A 15,226-nucleotide genomic window follows, 5' to 3' on the forward strand; every position below is an offset into this window, starting at 1 on the left:
TAATTTTCCATTTCTTTAAGTATTAAAATTGCATCCCAAAAGTCACAGCTGAGTCCATCATTGCCTCTTCTCTATATCCTTATAGACTGTTGAAGATCTTTAAACAAAGCGGAGATTCCATTAAGCAAAACCAATTTTCAAACTTCTTTAATCCAAGCCTCGAAGAAAAAAAAAAAAGAGGGGGGGAAAATCCAAAATCTTTCTCTTAAGATTAAATAATAGTGTTTAAAAACAACACTGAAAAACACAGCTCATTAACTATCACTTGGGATTTACAGGTAAAACTGGGAGATCTTAATTCAAGATCTGAAATGGCTGCACAATTCTAAGTGCACATATATGTGTAGGTGAGTGGCTGGATGGGTGTAACCAAAATTATCAACCCAAATCAAATCCCTCGTTACTGATGAGCCACAATCTATCATGCTGGTCCTAAGAGTTACTGGTCCAAAATCACCGAGTCAGCTTCTGGGCCTGAATGTAACTGATGTAATTTGTTTGTGTGCTTGTGTGAGAATGTGTGTATAAATTTTGTAGTATACATATAGCTTCTGTTAAGAATTATTTCCCATTTTCATGCAGAGCTTGAAGATGGCATATGTAGTCCTCCCTTCTACTACTTTCTCCAACAATAGAGCAATATTGTGAGGTAGATTTGTTAAGAAATGACTGCTCCATAGTCAGCCAGTGAATATGGCCAAAGATGGACTAGACCAGGGGTAGGCAACCTCGGCTCTTTTATGACTCATGGACTTCAACTCCCAGAATTCCTGGGAGTTGAAGTCCATGAGTCATAAAAGAGCCGAGGTTGCCTACCCCTGGACTAGACTCTGAATCCATGGTGTCAGTCCAATACCTTAGCCACTACACTACATTGGCTTATCAGTGTAAATATTATCCACTATATTGGTGCAGTGCTACATTCTTCAACTTACATGAAATGAAATCAGATAAGCTATATATAAATGAACATAGCATTCACTCATCCTAATCAAAGTCATAAATTCCAAACTTAGCAGTAAAAAGCAGGCAGGCAGGCGGGCTTACATGGTATTCTCCAATGGCAAAATGACAAGTCGCTAATTGGATTAGAGGTCGTTGATTTTCTAGTGATCCTTGCCCCATAATTTGTTGTGGAGAATGAGATCCTTGCAGAGATGCTAAGTGATGTAAACTGGCAATTGCTTTCTTGTACTGACCCTTTTAAAAGAATAAAAATTAAATCACTAAAAAAATAATGTTCCATTTTATAATGCAATAATTTACAAAAGTTTCAAGATTTCCAGATAGTAACTTTCATACAGAATTTACATACATTAATACTGACAGGTATAGCACACTGCACAAGTATTTAGCTTCACAAAAGTTTTTTTATAGGTCTTAAAAGATCTAAAAAGAGCCTTATAAAGTTGAGGGTATTGTCCTCCTTATAGTCCAGTTTTAGGAAAAAGCTCTGAATTTCACATACTAAATTTATAAATTTATGGAAAAGGCAAGTTTTGAATTAGCAGTTTTATAATTTACCAGCAATTTATATTTTTTGAATATAAAACATCAAAATGCTTTAGATATTTCTTCATTAATTTTTTAAAGAAGGGAATGCTACTTATTATGCTATCTATAATCCCTCCAATTGTAGGAAGTCATAGAAAGAATCTTGGAGAAACATCCAGAAGCATTTAAGACAATAACTAGTGCAAAAGCAGGCATTAAGTCCAGGAAGGTTGGACAGTATTAGAAAGAAACTCAGACTGGCTCCCATTCCCCCCCACACACAGACATCTCCAATTCCCTGGAGTATAATAAGGAGGAAAGGGCAAACACAGGCAGATTTACAAGATTCTGTTTTTAATCTACCTCAATGAAGTATAGTTCCATTCTTCTTTAGGAATTAGTGTCTTACAGAGCTACCTTGTAAAGCTGACACCAATAGACAAATTTGCCTATGAAGATTATAGGGTTACTTAAAATGTTTAGTTAAAACATGTGCTCATTTAAATCAAGATTTCACAAAATGATCAATACTGATAAATGTCTGGAGATCAAAAGGTCAATAAATATCTGCAGATCAATAAATGATAGGTTGATTGGGGTCAATTAATCTTTTGGAAACTCTGGAGAGCTGTACACCTGTTCCTAATTCTGAAGATGAGATGGCTTTTTTGTGAAACTGTTACTCAGAGTTGTATGGTCAATAAATTTTAATAAATTATGGTTGTTCATTGCACAATCAGCCAGTTATTTAGACTGGATTTGGCATTTTTACCCACTTATTCCTTCCCAAGGACCTCAGATAAGCAGACGTTGTTTGATGGTGATGGTATTAAAGTATCAACACAGAATGTAAGCTGTTCCGAGTAAAGCTGCCTTTAATAATTGACAGATGATGATCTTGTCAATGGCAATGGTATTCAAGTGGTGCTTCAGTTGTTTGGGGATTGCATTTAAGGTGCCTATTACTATTGGTACTGCATTTGCTTTCTTTTGTCACAGTCATTTTATTTCTATTTGTAGGTTTTTATATTTTTGTGACTTTCTCTAGTTATCTCTCTTCTATTTTGCTGCCTCCAGCAACTGCCACATCTACAATCCAGACTTTTTTTTTTCTGTTATCTGGAAGGTGCTTGTCTGTTTGAATTCTAAAATCCCTGAGGACTTTTGCTTCTCCATTTTCTATGACTCTGTCTATTTTGTGATTTTACCAGGTCTAGGTTACATGCAAATAGCATTTCTTGCAGATATTCTACTGCGTTTTCCCGAAAATAAGACCCACCCAGAAAATAAACCCTAGCCTGATTTTTTGGGAGGGGCTTTCTTCGATCCCCGCCAGCATGCCCCAGCAGCTCCCTCCTCCTCCACCTGCCGCTTGGGTCCTGCAATGCTGCATCACATTGCATCACACTGCCTATCTACCACCAGCCTCCAGAGGTGCCACCACTGAAACCATACAATACAGACGGCGAATGGGGTGGTAGCCAAGCAGGGAGTGGCCTGCTATGGGGGTCCTGAGGTAAGCTGGTGTGGGGCATGTGGGGCAGCTCCCCTCTACCTGCCTCGCCTCACCTCGTGGTGGCGGCACCAGTACACCACGCGCTTTCCTATCCCATTGCTACCGCGAGCAATCTGACGGGATGGAGTGGGCAGGCGGCCTCAAAGTCAGACATTCCCCCAAAATAAGCCTTGATGGGTCTTTTGGTCCAATATATATATATATATATATATATATATAAGACCCGGTCTTATTTTCAGGAAACACATAGCAATAATTATTGCTAGTTTATTGTGCTGTTGTTAGTAGTCAGTGTATGCAATCTTCTTGCAGCAACTAAGTGGTCCACTGTTTCTTCAGCTTCTTTCCAAAAGTAGTAATAGTAGAAGTATTATTCATTAAATTATTATTATATAATTAATGTCTGGGGGTTGATGAAACTTCATGAAGTGTCAACGAACTGGAGAGTTTGGGATTCTTGATCTAAATGCTTATGAAAGAGGCTTGAGAAATAGATCGTAGGTATGTCTATTTGCTCCTGCACTTTTTACCTGATAGATAATCATATCTGTGAGGAAGATTCTGAACCAAAGCCAGGTTTCTGTCTTCCAAGACACACAAATTCTTGTAAATTCTGTAAAATGAAATGAAGTAGATAAAAACATAAGATAATATCTTTGAAACAGTTCTTCCTGGGTTGTCAGGGGAAATGACATAAGATTTACCAATTTAAATTTGATTATAAACACTTTATATCTAGTTCTGTGAATGTAAATAATTGTCCCAAGTTGTACTAGCTCCTTTGAAAGATCAAAACATTCGATTTTCAAGCAGATTCATAATCAAAAAGGGTACAAATGCTATTGAAACCAATAGCAATACATTTATTTTGAATTTCAGTGAATCATCAGCCCAATAAAAATGTAACAGTGTGTAGGTGTTAATAATAAATAAAATAATTATTCATTTTTAATTTAAGTTTTTCAGCAAGCCTCATTCAAGGAAAGATTAGTAATGCCTACTTCCCTGTCAAAAATCTAAGACCCAGATTCAAAATAAAGAATTAGCTATTATAACAAACTCTCTAAATATGTTTTTCACATTATAGTAAAGTACCTTTATCCAATGATTCCAATGAGTGTAGAAGTTCCCAGCTCTCTCTAGCCAATCTAAAGCTCTCTAGTACTTCAACAGAATTTGGAAGATCTGTTGCATTTATTGTAATGAGCCTATTTTTGCCCTTCCCAGAAGGATCTTCATCATCAGAGCTCTACTCCAAAGAAAAAACATAAAAATCCAAGCAGTAGTCAACTGGATCAAACCAAACTATAAAATCATTTCCCGGAGACAAAAATAATCCACAATAAAAATTTAAGTAATAACCAAAATTAATGATATAGATCTTCCTTGCCACATATAAGTCCATCTTCAAATATGCCATCCCTCAAAATTTTAACCAAAATATCATAAAAATGTGTCAATCTTGAATACGATATCACTCAAAAGTTTTCTATAATTTTCATAATTGGCTTACTCGTGAGTAATCCCATGAATTATCCATTTTTCATATTTTGGTTAAAAAATTGAGGTTCAGCTTATCTATAGATGGACTTATATACAAGTATGTAGGGGATATATAGGTATGATATTGCAATATATACTCATAGATATACCCATTCACAAATGAGTTGAACACATTTTATTTTTGGCACCTAAAGTTCCTGGCTTATTTGAAATTGAAACAGTAATCACCAAAGGCCTTCCAGAAAAGCAAGGTTTTAACTATTCTTCAGACTGCTGTTAACAGTTAGGATTATTTTTGCCTCAGGGAGTAAGGTTTTCTAAAGAAGGGAAGCCAGACACTGAGAATATATCTTGAAGGTTTAAAATTTCTCTTTGGCAAGTGTGCTTTGTGTATCAATCTATATCAGTATTTTGGAAAGAAAATGTTTGGGCAATGTTCCAAACCTACAACACATTACATATTTCTATTAAAAAAAAATAGAGAAAATCACCATTGTTTTCTCTCTTTCAGCAAGTTTCCGTTTCTTGTGAACATGTTTGCTACGTTCAATATCTGTATCACCAAAAACATTGGACACATCCTCGATGAGAATCAATGGAACTTGGTTTGAAGCATTTGATCCTGGGTATAAAATGAAATAATTATTTCTATTTTTCCTGTTATAATTGGTTTATCAAATATATACTTCTCCATACTAAGTCTAGTTATTAATACCACAAATGTTTATGATCAAAATGCAAGTAATATTATATGTTCCTTTGTTTAAATATTTAAACACACTTGAAAGGCTCCATGTTAGGGAATGGTGCCACAAAAAAAATTCAAAATCCCAGTTAGTTGTGACAATAACAGAAGGTAGCTTCTAAAGTTCTGGCACCAAATCTTTTCTGCTCTCACTTCAAAAGGTGAAAAAAAAATATGAAAACCATGAAAACATGCACAGACTATGCCCTTATGTCCAAGACTCACAAAGGAAGAAAAGGTGGATTGTGCTGATACATAGTGCAATTATCACTAGTTAGAACAGTCTAATAATTTCATGTGACATAATTAGATTTTGAGTGTAGTATGTATGTATGTAGTTAAGTGTGGAAAACAGAAAATTATCTCAATGCAAATGCTTCATTTCAAAATGCCAATAACACTATTAAGTTAGACTTCACACAAAAGTAATTCTGGCAAACCTGCCCAAAGGGTTACAGGAAGGGCATCATTTCAACCCACCCTGAAAAAGAGAAGGCTGAATGCTGCTGACATACTGGAATGCATTCTTGAAGAAGACCAGCATTGTGGAATACACTACTTGGGTCTTGTACTTTGCATGAGCTTCATTATCATAGTTACTTATATATCTGCAGACATCTTTCATTTTCAGCAATATGTCACCAAAGCTTCTGAGGATAAAAGAACATTCAGTTATACTGGAATTTATAAGATACAATAAAGTAAAGCACAGTCTAAAAATTTATTTAATAGAAAAATAGAAAACCAATTCCTAAATATTTTCCTTTTACTTTATTCCCCAAAAATCCTATTCTCAAGTTAGGTGATGTTCTGAACAATATAAAACAAGGGAGGCTCATATATGCCAGCTAAAGGTGAGTACAAGTAGTCCTTGAGATTCGACAAGTCACTTAATGGCCATTCAAAGTTAAGACAGATTCCCCCCCAAAGTTACATACAACCGTTTGAAATTAATCGTGACTCCAGAACCCCAGCAGTCATTCGCCCTTATTACCTACCATAGGAATGCTGCAGCACCCCTCTGTCTCCTCATCCCACTCTGAGAGGACCCCACAATGCATGGCCCTGCTTCCCATGCCACCGGAAGCAGTCACCATTTTTAGCACTCTAACAATTTCTTGATGAGTGACTCCAGGCTGAAGAGTAGAGGAAAGGAAAGAAGCAAGCAAAGAAAATTTTTCTGTAGCTTATTTGTAGTTGAGTTGCTGAAGAAAAAATTCCGGTCTAAAGAAAAAGCTACTACTGGATCTAAAGGAAGTCAGAGAGTCAGCAAAAAGTTTGGAAACATTTAGAAAGCTTTTTGCTGCCTGTATGATTGTCTTTAGGACCCAATTTCTGCCATGGCCCTTTGGTGCACATTTGTGCTATAGTCGCTTTTGCTTTTGGACTGAACTTTTTCTTCAGCTCAAAGGGGGGTGGGGGAAATTAAGCAAGGGAAAGGCTAGCAAGAGCCAGGAAAAGATTGCAGTCTCCCCACAGCCAGCTGATCGGGGCAGAGGCCTTACATGCTCAGCTTCATCAGCCAAAAGGCTTGTTTGGAAGCTTCTGGGACATTGGAATGCAGTCCTAGGTCCTAATCTAGCTGATACTTCTCCCCCCCCCCGCCCCCCTCTGGGATGCTGCTTTTGGTTTTGCAAAGCGTTTTGCTCTGGGTCTGCCTCTCAGAACCTCACCCTCCCATGAGGTACCCCATGCTCACTTAACAAGTGTGCATTCTTTTAATGGTGGCACCAGGAAGAGCAGGTGGTGGCATTATTAAGTTGAAGCTATCTCAGCAGCAGTCATTATTTGCGGCCCTAATGAGCAGGCTCCATTATAGTCTAGTTTGAGGACTACCTGTATGGTCCTAAAATAACTTCTGCAATTCCCAAAGGCTTTTCAGGGCACGAGCACTGAAAGTCGATGATATATTTCTCATCATTTTGAGTCAAGAAGAACACAAAAACTTAGTATAAACACATAATTCAAAGAAAAAGGAAAAAAACAGAGCCTTAGAAAATCCCTCCAAGTTTTATTTCAATTTATGTGCCTGACGCAGCATTGCTCATAATGCATTATCACCTCATTTATTATAGCTTTCAACTCTTCAAAAATGTTAAATGCATCTCCTGCCCATCAAAAGATTGTCCGCTTCTCATGAGATTGCTAGAGGAGAATCAATCAGATTTCAGCAGAGATCTGTTTGGTTTGAGGTGATTTCATTCCCCTTGCACTATTAAATTTTCCCTAGTGCCCCCAATCTTTTAGGGGGGGGGAAGTAAATAGCCAAGGAAGTACCTGGTAATATTTCTGATATTTGTCCCAAAGGCAAGTGGACTTTCTATATTTTTTTCTCTTGAAGACGTTTCGCTTCTCATGCAAGAAGCTTCTTCAATTCTGAACTGAAGAAGCTTCTTGGATGAGAAACAAAACATCTTCAAGAGAAAAAACACAGAAAGTGTACTTGCCTTTTGAAAAAGCACATTTGGGACAACCATGATGTGGATGACTGAGAATCTGCATAGACATTTCTGATATTTCCAACATGTGTTTACATTTCTTATCTTAAAACCAAAACATTTCTCTTTAAAACTCCGGACTTATTGTAAAGAAAATACTCTAGTTTTTGGAATATATTTCATTGTAGCAAAATGCCACACAGATAACTTCCAAACAGATATGCAGAAAACTGTATGGAGATTATAGCAATGAAGAAAAAAAATCAATCACAGTCCAACCAAAACAATTATAGAACAGCTTTAAATCATTCTTTCTAAATTCAGAAAGAAAACTTCTAAGGTTTTAGTACTGATATAAATTTTAATTAGAAAACAGCTTTCTTGTTCCCTCAAGAGAAGTCTTAAGAATTGGAACAGTTTTGAAGGTATCTACAACATGTTGTCAATCAAAGTTCCAAACTACAGGTAGTCCTCAAGTTATGACCACAACTGAGCCCACAATTTCTGTTGTTAAATGAGACATTTGTTAAGTGAGTTTTGCCGCATTTTACAACTTTTCTTGCCATAGTTGTTAAGTTAATCACTGGAATTATTTAGTAACATGGCTGTTAAGTGAATTTGGCTTCCCTATTGACTTTGCTTGTCAGAAGGTCACAAAAGGTGATCACATGATCCCAGGATGTTGTGATTGTCATAAATATGAGTCAGTTTCCAACTGTCTGAATTTTGATCACCTGACCATGGAGAAACTACGATGGTCATAAATGTGAAAAATGGTCGTAAATTACTGTTTTCAGTGCTGTTGTAACTTTGAATTGTTGTAAGCCAATGACTACCTGTACTTCCAATACAGGTAGCTCTTCATTAGCAAGCATAAATGGGACTGGCAATTCCATCACTAAGTGAAACAGTCACTAAGTGGGAAATCATATGACTGTATTTTCCTTCTCAAAACTGACAAGACTAATCAGTTTCATGCTTTTTATTTTTGTATGCTTCCTAACCACTCCTCCACCCTTTGAAATGCTTACCTTGGCATTGGGATAATTAACGAGAGTAAATTAATGTTTGCGTTCACATTCATTGGAGAGGAAGGGATTACAAGACATTAATCAGTTACACAATGGGGAATACACATCAAAACCAATGTGCCAGAAGCTATGAGCATGCTATGCTAACATCTCAGCATATTCTTCATTGTGCCTGCTTATTCTCTCGTAATTCTTCCTTGCCAATCTCTCTGCTCTGCAAAGTGGGGGAAAAAGAAAACAGATCGAACACAAGACAACATGTACTGTGATGGAATGTGCAGTTGGAGGAGACGGATCTTGGCAACAGCACTGTGGCTTCCCAGGAAGAGGCAACACATTCCAGAGGGAGGCCCAGAATAAGAGACTGTGCAGTTCTGAACTGGATGGGGAAAGGAGGAAAAGATGCAGAATAGCCACATCGTAGAATCTCCCAGGTATATCTCTTAGGCTAGTAGTTTATAGCCTTAGTCTGCTGAGATATCCATCTATTAGGTGTAAATAAATAAAGAACTCGGCTTGACTTGATTTTAGTGTGTCATCCTTGGACCTCAATCTGACATGTACCGACTGTAATGAATATCATGTCACTGAGGGACATTGCTAAGGTTGAAAAAAAATGTGCTATTCTTTTTATATACAAGTAGTTCTCAATTTATGACAACTGAGCTCAAGTGCTGCTAAATTAGAGAATTGTTAAGTAAATTTTGCTCTATTTTACATTCTTTCTTGCCATAGTTGTTAAGTGAATCACTGGAATTATTAAGTTAGTAATATGGTTGCTAAATGAATCTGGCTTTCCCGTTGACTTTGCTTATAAGAACAGAATAGGCAATCACATGACCCTGGGCCACTGCAACATAAACATGAATAAGTTACCAAGCATCTGAATTTTGATTACGTGATCATGGGGATGCTGCAACGGTCCTAAGTGTGAAAAACAGTTCTAAGTCACTTTTTTCAGTGCTATTGTAACTTTGAATGTTCACTAAATAAACTGTTATAAATCGAGGACTAGCTGTACTGTTCTGCCAAGAAGAATCAGGCCAAAATTCATCAAATGTTAATTAGATATATTTTAAGAAATTAATAATTTTTCAAACCTTCTTGCCACGTCCATCTGCCATTCACATCTCACACCCACTACAGACAGTATTTTGAATATCCTTTCCCAAGGATCTGTAATCTGGCATGATTTCTCAATGACACCTTCAATGATATATTTCTGAGCACTTCGTTTATTAGGGGACACAAGATCAGATGTGTCCTGTGTTCCTAGAAATGAATGAAATCAGTTAATTTATTATTAAAAATTAGCCTCACTCCCAAAAACAACTTTTGCTTCCTATTCCAGCAATGTATACTTATATGAAATACTAATGATGTGCCTCAATGTTTGTTAAGACCAAATGATTGTTCATATTTTGAAAATGATTGCTTTAATTATTGTTTTTATATTTTGGTTTCATTTGATTATTATATGCCACTTTTAGTGGGAAGGATAGCTACATAAATTTAATTAATTAATTAATTAATTAATTAAATCCAATATCAAGAAAAACATGGAGAAGAAAACAACTAAATTCTATAAACATTTTTATCTTTAGTCCTTGAAATCCATAAAGATCTGATTTCCCTATGTGCATTCTTAACTGTTATTTTCATTAATTTAGCTCTGTTATTTTTTGTGTCCCTAAGAACTCTATTCTTAAAGGCATAGTGTTTTTTTTCTGGCAATCATTATTTGAATTGTTCATTATAAAACCCCTTACTGTGGGGGCAAGACAATCTACATATTACAATTATTTTTCATCTCTTTATTTCCTTAATTCCTCCTTCTTTCCTTTGCTATCTCCTCTGTTATATTTAAATTAAAATCTTCTTGAAGCAGAAATTCCATTCTTTATACATAAATATACACTGAGTAATAAAAATCTAGGGATTTTAGACCAATTTTGTCCTGAAAGTATATCAAAAAAAATTTAATTCTTTCTTTTTATATTACTTGCTATATTAAATCTAATGTCTTATTTTGCTTTTAGACAACAGTGATAATTTTTCAAAAGAATGCAAATTTTCTGACTGTCTCTTATTATTGTGGTTTCTAGTTTTAATACTTGGGGATGGGTGGGTGGGAAGGAGAAATTAAAAGATATTAAAAATTAAAAATAAACTACCTAATAGGCTACTGAAGAGTTTAAATCCAATAATCACTAAGAATTGACATCATCCAAATTTCCACTTTATCACAATATTTGAAGATGATAAAGTAGTCAGAGATGAGAGAAATGAAATGATAATTATACTCATGCCCTAATCGTCTTGACTACTGCAACGTGCTCTACATGTGGCAGCCCTTGAAAAGTAACTGGAAGCTTCAACTGGTTCAAAATGCAGCGGCCCACATGGTTTTGTGCAGGTCTATATGTGTGCATGTGCTATCTCTCCTGAGGGAGCTGCAGTGACTGCACATTTGCTTCCAGGTCCAATTCAAGGTGTTAGTTGCCATTTTTAAAGCCCTAGGTTGCTTGGGACCAGGTTATTTGAAGGGTCATCTTTCCCAGTCACATCCATTTGACTGTGTAGGCAAGACATTATATGAGTCCTCTCTCCTAAGTGGGTTCATCTAGCAGAATCAAGAAGGGCCTTCTCTATGATGGCTCCCACTCTGTAAAACATCATCCCCATGGTTATAAGACTGCCCCCCACTTTAAAACTCTTTCACAAGACCCTGAAAACTTGGGTTTTGCCAAAGGCCTGGGGATCCCAGAGTGGGATGGAGCCCATCAAGTGGTTTATTTGATTGTTTGATGTTGTTGTTGCCAGAGTAGGGGGGGGGTATTACTTTTTATTGTTTTTATACTGGGTTTTAATATTTGTAAGCCCCTTAGACTCACCAAGACTGGGATGGGCAGCCATATAAATTTTCTTAAAATACAAAATAAAGTATACCCATGGTAAATAACAGTTCCCAAATTTACATTCTTCCTTACTAGGAGGAGGATCACACAACATAAAAGGTAAGTTTAAAATTAATGTAATGTTATTACTGAGTAACAACATGTCCAGTCTTCTTTTGGTTTAGAAACTGAACAGGAATGGACTCGGATGGAAATTGTGCAGGGAATATCAGGACTATGGGAAAAAGAAAAAGCAACTAGGAAGAAGACAATACAAATCATTTCTATTTTGTTGCCATGAGTCACCAGGAAGTGAACTTAATTTGATATTCAGATGCTGTAGAATCCTAGGCATTATCTTAACCTGCTGTGGAAATGATATCATATAATAATAATAATAATAATAATAATAATAATAATAATAATAGTAGTAGTAGTAGTAGTAGTAGTAGTAGTAGTAGTAGTAGTAGTAGTAAAGTTGGAAGGGACCTTGAAGGTCATCTAGTCCAACCCCCTGCTCAGGCAAGAAACCCTATACCATTTCGGACAAATGGCTGTCCAGTCTCTTCTTAAAAACTTCCAGTGTTGGCGCATTCACCGCTTCTGGAGGCAGGTTGTTCCACTGGTTAATTGTTCTCACTGTCAGGAAGTTTCTCTTTAGTTCTAGATTGCTTCTCTCCTTGATTAGTTTCCACCCGTTGCTTCTTGTCCTGCCTCCAGGCGCTTTGGAAAATAGCTTGACTCCCTCTTCTTTATGGCAGCCCGAGATATTGGAACAACTGCTATCATGTCCCCCCTCGTCCTTCTCTTCATTAAACTAGACATACCCAATTCCAGCAGCCGTTCCTTATATGCTTTAGCCTCCAGTCCCCTAATCATCTTTGTTGCTCTTCTCTGTACTCTTTCTAGAGTCTCATATAAGCCACAGTTTATTTCTTTGAGAGGGATATACAGGTAGTCCTTGGTTAAGAACAATTTATTCAGTGTCTGCTTAAAATTATTGTGGTGCTAAACAAATGGTCCTGAAGTTACAGCCATTACCACCCAGTCACATGATCAAAATTTGGGATCTTGGTAGCTTGCCTGAACTTACAACCACAGGGGAGCTTCAACGCTTTTATCTCCCCACCCCCACCCCATCTCTGCCCTTTTGGCCATCCTGCATGGCAGCACACCCAGTGGCAGTGCTAGGGCTAAAGTAAATGCCCAAGATCTTGAGTAATCTCAGACAGCCACTGTCCTCAGGCACCTATCTCAGCCCAAATGCTGCCATTGCTGCTAGCCACTCCATTGCCACAGTGCAAAAGGCCCCTTTGCCCCAACCACCCTGCACTCTATCAGCCCCTTCCTGAATTATGTAAACATGGCAATACTGATTCATTAAAGATTTTAAGATTCCTAAATAATATTCATATGTTGTATGAATAATGCCACTGTTTTGATATTAATTTCTCTAATTTTCCATTTCTACTTTATTAGTGCATTTTGCTCTAGCATTTTTACCTGGATACTGGTTTTCTGTCAGTGATGATCTAGTCACATAATTAATATAAAATTCTGCAGCTTTATTCAGATACTTGTATAATAGAGTGGAAGGAAGTCGTACATCAGGGTTGTTAATTATTAAGGGCAGAACATCACAAACTGAAAATGATAATGAAATCAAATTAAATTTGTCAGTTTCCTACAACATGTCATTATTTAACAAAGCAATATCTATATTCCTTAAGCAAGGTATTTGCAATTCATTTAAAATAAAGTCAGATTATTTGTCTGTTTCCTGCAACATGTCATTGTTTAACAAAGTAATATCCATATTCCTTAAGCAAGGTATTGCTTAAGGTATTTGCGATTCATTTAAAATAAAGTCCTGCTAACAATAGCTAAAGCTATTAGCTTATTTAAATTAAGCAACAAATGGACACTCTCTCTTCCTTAGGAAGAAGAAAATGATTTTTCAGATATGCTCCTTCTGAAATGTTCATCTATGTTTGCAATTAGCCATCCAGAATCATTGGGAGCAGAGTGGTTTACAACTTCAATCAATCAATCAATTACAGATAGTCCTCAACTTACAATGGCAATTGGAGCTGGAATTTCTGTTGCTAAGTAATGAGGTCATACAGCAAGATCACATTGCTTAGCAAAAGCAATCCCTACAATCCCAATATTATATATCATTATATTACATAATAACCAAATCCCATGATCATTAGGCAAGGCTACTGGCTTCCCACAACCAAAGTTAGTGAGGAAGCCAGAAGGAAATTGCAACTCCCATGCCTGCAGGCAGGTTGGGGAGGGAGGGAAGGAGTGGGCAGGAATTGGTTGGGAAGGGCATACAAGAGTACAAGGGAGAATCAAGGTGTGTAAGATGTATGAGAAGCATGGTGTAGGATGTGTGAAAGCACAAGTCAGAGAGAGTGTGCAAGAGGCAGAATGCAGGTCAGAGAGGGTATGACTGATAGTGAAAAGTGCAGCATGAGGGTGCAAGGGAGCGCACAAGAGGCACAGCATGGGTTGAGGAGGGTATGTAAGAGGCATGGCGCAGGTCAGATGTGTGAGGGGATGAGTGAGAGCGCAGAAAAGCTAAGGAGGATGTGTAGACGGAGAAGATTTACTCCAACAACTTGTGACCTTCCTTTCTGGCTTCTCCACTGATTTTCTATAGGTGCAAATGGGTTGCCAAACTCTCAGAGCATAATCATGTGACCACAGGAATGCTGGGACAGTCAGAACGCCAATGACCAGTTGTAACCATCATTTATTCAGTGCTGTCATAACTTCAGTTGCTGAATAAACATTATTAAGTTGAGGACTACCTGTAGAATTTCTTTCAATATTTTTTTTTTACTACAAATATGTCTGGATCATTATTCCCTATTCCTAAAGAGCTCATAATATAAAAAATAAAGGAGCTTCAAATATAAAAAGTAAATTAAAGTGTTCTTATTATTCCCCATTTCCCCATTGTGATTCTAAATATTTAAATAATATTCATCATTCCCGTTTTATTTTTTATCCCAACTGCACTGTCAGTTGACAAACCAAAGGAAAAAAATGACATAAACGAATGTTCATTTATTCATACAACTCATATACAAACAAATATTTTAAAGATTTCACAACTATATCACAACATTCAATATATAAAATGGTGCAATATCTTGTTATTTTAGTCTTGGAACAAAATTATATTCTTACCAAATAATTTTCTAAAGCAATTAACAGGCGATTCTTGATCTTCAATATTTTCTGCTTCTAACAACGTTTCCCCAAGGCCCACCTTTGCAAAATTTAAAGAAAATCAAACTTGTTTCTTCTTCCTTATACATGTTTTTCATATTGTTTGTAACATATTGCATAAATAAAGGTAACAATTCTTTCCTCAATACTTCAAAAACTAGATTTAGATTTAGATTTTAGATTTTATTAAATTTATACCCCGCCCTTCTCCCGGAGGACTCAGGGCGGCTTACAGCCAGTTTAAAACAGTAATACAATACAAAATTTAAAAAGATTAAAAATAAATATTTAAATTTGGCCGCTTCTACTAAAAATTTAATTTAAAACCCCTTTAAAATACCCCTAGGCCAGTCCTG

General features: G+C 36.6%; 1 protein-coding gene across 1 annotated transcript in view; it reads right to left on the reverse strand.

The window, feature by feature from the left end:
* INTS10 (integrator complex subunit 10) overlaps positions 1-15,226 on the reverse strand; it is a 47,236-nt gene that overhangs the window by 15,517 nt on the left and 16,493 nt on the right. Inside the window, 8 exon segments of the mRNA XM_029287220.1 lie at positions 1,048-1,200; positions 3,541-3,623; positions 4,106-4,262; positions 5,005-5,135; positions 5,739-5,908; positions 9,828-9,999; positions 13,128-13,268; positions 14,829-14,910. Coding sequence (XP_029143053.1) covers positions 1,048-1,200; positions 3,541-3,623; positions 4,106-4,262; positions 5,005-5,135; positions 5,739-5,908; positions 9,828-9,999; positions 13,128-13,268; positions 14,829-14,910 — 1,089 coding nt within the window.

Source organism: Protobothrops mucrosquamatus, unplaced genomic scaffold (genome assembly GCF_001527695.2).
Source record: "Protobothrops mucrosquamatus isolate PMUCROS unplaced genomic scaffold, P.Mucros_1.0 scaffold_257, whole genome shotgun sequence".
In the NCBI taxonomy this organism is placed as follows: Eukaryota; Metazoa; Chordata; class Lepidosauria; order Squamata; family Viperidae; genus Protobothrops; species Protobothrops mucrosquamatus.